General features: G+C 36.2%; 1 protein-coding gene across 1 annotated transcript; it reads right to left on the bottom strand.

Annotated features, from left to right (window-relative positions):
* Positions 1-3471: 3471 nt before the first annotated feature.
* LOC131437844 (larval cuticle protein 65Ag1-like) lies at positions 3472-4117 on the bottom strand. The gene is made up of 2 exons (XM_058607460.1): positions 3916-4117; positions 3472-3843 (listed from the first exon to the last, which is right to left on the bottom strand). The coding sequence occupies exons 1-2, from the start codon at positions 4023-4025 to the stop codon at positions 3642-3644; spliced, it is 312 nt and encodes a 103-aa protein (XP_058463443.1). The 5' UTR covers positions 4026-4117; the 3' UTR covers positions 3472-3641.
* Between the last annotated feature and the right edge of the window lie 1015 nt (positions 4118-5132).

Below are 5132 nucleotides of genomic sequence, written 5' to 3'. Positions count from 1 at the left end.
TGAGTTTAGTTTCAGTTCCGGATTCCTGGTCCAGAATCTAGGTTTCGGTGTAAATAAATAATTAATATCAAAAAGTGCTCAGCAACTGTAAAAATATGATAAATTCCACAAATCGTTTTTTTTCAACCATTAACATATTACAGAAGGATTACGCAAAGTTTTCTTCTACTGAGTTACATCCTCCAAAATATGTATTATATTTTACTCTCATTTGTTCCGTATTTTTTAACTGTTTGGTAAAATGTCACACAATCAACTAATACGAGCGATTATCTATATTCGGAAGTGTGAAAGAACCATACCAGTTTCATTCGTATTCATTTCCTCCAGTTATATCTATGATATCAACCATCCGCCTTTTTGTGCTCAAGACTATGCACATTATTGTGTTCGATTGCTAAACTAGTCGCTTCTGTTTCCTGCTGAACAGTCAGTTCATTTGATTCCAATTACTTCCGAGGTGTATTGTTTGAAGCAATAACAATTCGAATTCATTTAGTGTAAGTCGAACTTGATAACGCTTGATATCAAAAATGATCGACTTTGATCGCGGAAGCTCCTGGTCCGAGTCTTATTGTTCGCTAAATCTTTGAATCATCTTATTGTTCAACACACTCTACGAGCAGTGCTCGATAATTGTTTGTAAAAAATAGCTTCATTGTTTTTCAACCAACTCTTCTTGAAAATCAGTACTTTTTTGTATGTGATCAAACCACTTCCTGAAGCATTTTCCCACCGCTAAGAAGGTATCTCCGAAACAAGTATTTTGTATGCATCAATCTCTGGCGCAGACATAAAAAAATGAAGACCACTCAATTCATTTTGGACGTGTGAGAATGAGAAGAAGTTATTGGGAGCTGAAGCATGGTTTTACGCTAGGATGGCTTTTATCGTATCAAAGAACACGCACTAGCAACTCTTCACTCGATTCAATCAGTGCCATCAAAGAGAGATGGATATCATCGCAGCAACAAAAAGCCGGTATGGTTCATTTAACATGGAATAGACACCAGTGCGAGAGCGAATTTCTCTCGATGACCTGTCTGAGAATCAAAGGTTAGCTCGCTGCTGTGGGGATTCCCTCTGAAGCAAAAAACGGTCGCTTATTCTTATTCGTATGGGAAGTGGATAATTACGATAGAATCGCCGCTATTGCCGCTTATTCTAACTATGTGCATATAATCTTTGTATAAGTTGTGTCTATGAAAATGTATGTGAATGCTCCACACAAGGGTTTTGAAATATTGCAACCTAGTATGAGAATTCTCAAGTCGAATCATCGATTCGATTTTCTGCGATAATTGTCAACTTACGATTCTCTCTTGGTAAATTCCACACAGCACTAATCATTATCAGACTGTAATTTTTATTTAAGGGCCGTGAAATACTCAGAGTATGAAGTGGAGCGAAGAAATGTAAAAGAAATGTCTCGCGGTTCATGCATTGAGAGACTCGAGTTCTTGTAGCATCTTCTACCGGATTGAAAATGTTGTATACAATATAGAGAAATATCGAGCAGCTTCTGTCAAATTTTCGGCAATCACCAACACTGGTTATACGAACGGAGGATCCATCAATATAAAAATTTTGAAAGTTCAAAAGTCATTTGTTTGACGCGGAGCTTGCATTGTAGTGATGGAATCAAATCTTTTTGACGGTCTGTACACACTTAAAAGAGATTCTTGAGCTCGGCATAATGAAATACTGAATTAGATCGGCAACATGACATTTTACTGATTGTTCAGTAATCCATAAGCTATTTTCCAAACTTCGCTAATGTAATATTCTGATATCTCGGTAAAGTGCGTTCTTTTGACGAATTTGGAAAAATATTGAGCTGAGGTTGTCAGTAAACAACAAATATACCGTAATCAACAAATTCGTTTGCCGAGATTTCGAATAGTGTTTTAGCTTTTACCGAAACTCGGTGAAACACTTGTCATTTAGTGTCTATTGTCGAAGATGCAAAACATCACGTAGCCTTTGCTGGAGGAGCGGAAAAATAATATTTATTGGATAAAGATAAGAGATTCTTATGTTTCTTTAAAAGATAAGTGAAATAAAAACCTCTACTTTTCATATATATACTTACAAAAGTATTCTTATTTCCAGGTAGATGTGATGAGGAACACTGGAAATAATTGTCTTTAATCGTGATGTTTTCATTTGAGGTTTGCTTTACTTTTTTGTATACTGTATTAAAACGGACATTATTAAAAAATATCCCCTTTCCTCAACCTTAGCTTTTGTGATATTTATTTCATGCAATAATAAAGAAAAATCCTTCCTACGGACGATTACTGATGACTCGGATATTCATTATTCGATCATAATTACTTCTGCCGAGCTAACAGCAAATTTGCTGCTGACAAGTTTAGCAATAATTGACAGTTAACAAATTTGGTATTGCCGAGATTCTTAGTAATTATTATGTTTCCGAGATGATTACCGATCTCTCGGCTGTGCAAATCTCGGCACTTTTTTTGACGAGATCCAGCAATAAAATTTAAGTGTGTATACAATGTATGGAAGTGAAACTAATGCTTAGGTGTGAAAGAATCTCGCAGGGAGTCGGTCTCTCGATATCAGGTCACCTGTTGCATCAATGCAATGTTTTAAGGCACAACAGCTTCTAGTGAACGTCCCTCGTGTAACTGGAGCGCACGGCAACAACGATTGAGTTAGGAAAATTATCGAAACACGGTAAACCTTAATGGTGCTTCATCACAAAAATTTGAAGCGAGTTAATTGGTAAACTCGGTGTGTTCCCAGCACAACTATACGATGCTGATGTTAGATTTGACGACGAATAAGTGATACATATAGCAAAATTTATTGTGCATTCCTCATATTATGACTGTATCGAACGAGATACGGAAGTAAACTATCATATTAACTAGAATGAGGAGATAATTATCCGGCATTTTGTTTTATTTACTGCGACTCACAGTAGTCTGGACTCTAAAGAATTGAGACACTCCTGAGCACGAAAAAGCAGGTTTAGCTGAATAGATCTGTGAGTTTTAGTTTACGCTTAGTTTTGCGTTCAAACTATATTGAATCGCAAATAATTGTGCATGAAAATAGATATAAATTCTTAAAAGATTTTTATCTGTATAGATAAATTGAAATATTTTCCAACGGCTATTGCGGAAATTTTCCTTTGGGATATTTAATGAAACGTAATAAAAATTTTTCCAGGTGTTCTTGTTTATACAGCTTCAAGTTCTTAGCTTTGTTGTTGATGAAACATGTTGGTTTACAACAATCAGCTACTACAAAGTCACTTCACACTAGTTTAGATGCTAGTATATCGTTATGCATCTGCCCAATTTTGAAAACATCTCCAGATATATCGTTCGTTCTTTTCTATTTTTAGCACTTCTATATTCTATAAAACTTTTAGCACTATGATATGTTACATCGTTAAGAAAAAATACATTTTTAAAAACATAATAAAAACTGCATCAAATGAAGTCTATTTATTTCTGGAAAAACTATCACTTATAATACGCAAAAGATGATAATTGAAATCCGATTCCAATTTGGGATCACTTGTATGTTGATGGAAATGTTATGATTTAATTTAAGTTAAAAAAAACTATCACGTCATTTGTTTCATAAACATTCTTCACTCTTGCTCAAAGACTAGACAGTTTGTCGACATACTCATTCGGGATGTGGTCTCCTTCGGCACGGAAACCGTTGTTTCCGTCTGAAACATACTTGACCTTGTACTCCTGGCCGTCATCGGCCACGAACTTAAAGTTTCCCTGCACGGTGAAATCTTCACCTTTCTGGTCACCCTGTTCCACTCGGGAGCTTCCATCATCTGCTTCATAACTGTCAAAAAATCAAGGTCCACATTAGCATCGCCTCCTCTTAGAACCTATGCAAATCTGGTTCAATACTTACGCAAACTTGTACGTTCCCTCACTATCTCGGACGTTCTCGAATTTCAGAATCTTGGTGTCGGCAAATACAGTGACTATCGAAATGGCGACGAACACTACTAAAACTTTCATCTTTATTTTTTTTTCAAGCGGTAAAACAGTTCACAAACGAGCTACTACCGTGAAAGGTGATGCTTTGAAACGTTCTGCTCAACGTTTGTTGTTTGCTGGGAATGCGATTGGTTTCCGATCCACGAAATCGCTTTTATACCACGACCGCACCTTATTTCGTGTTGGATGTGTCGGTTATTGAATTGGCTAACATTAGAAGATGAGCCAGATCAGAACGTTTGCGATCGATGCTGCTATATGTTCAGCATTCAAAACTTCGGAACAGAGCTTGCTGACTGTTATTGGCACAGAGGAATTAATTATTTTTTGTAATATACTCCAGCGCCGATGTGATGTTCTACCGAAAGAAATACGACTGTCACGATCGACACATGGATCTGGTAGGAATACCCCGGAATGAACTTTTGTACAACTTTTATGATACTGAATATGTTATGATAATTCCGCTCTTGAAATGTCAAACATTTATCAGAATATCAAATTTTTATTAGACAGCATTTTCATTATTCCTATACTAACGAGGGTGAGGAAGTATGTCTTTTCTCACGCGAATAAGAAACATGGGAAAAACTGAGCGGTAAAAAATGTGTGTGATAAATGGAGTTTGCGAACAAGACTTCAAATCGTTTCAAGAGATTTCAGGAAACTCAAAATGGTTTTAGATATGTCTTGTTGGAAAATAATAATCTAAAAACTTTACAACTTTGTAAACACTATGCTTGACATTGCTGAATGAGATACCTACATTAGAGAGAAACTGGATGCGTGAGAGTATATACTACAGGGCAGACCAGTTTCACTGCTTGGTAAATTGCCAGTGCTCTCAGTTTTACATGAACTAAGCAATCCATGTCAATACAATGGAATGAAGGGTTCGCTTAAGCTAGTACTGTACGAGAATAAAGAACTTTGCTTTGACGCGAAGCAAGGTCATACAGACAATGTTCACGGTAATTTTTTTTCAGTTTAGGTTTACAGAAATCATTTTTAAGTATAATGTTTCCACTCCAAGCCCAAATTATTTGTTTCTTGGGAGTTTACACTGTGTATACCTTATGATAAAAAAAGAACCGGAATTTTCATTTTAAACTTCCCGCGCTTGTCCAA

The sequence above is a fragment of the Malaya genurostris genome, chromosome 3 (assembly GCF_030247185.1).
Source record: "Malaya genurostris strain Urasoe2022 chromosome 3, Malgen_1.1, whole genome shotgun sequence".
NCBI lineage: Eukaryota > Metazoa > Arthropoda > Insecta > Diptera > Culicidae > Malaya > Malaya genurostris.
This window is presented reverse-complemented; position numbering and strand designations above follow the sequence as displayed.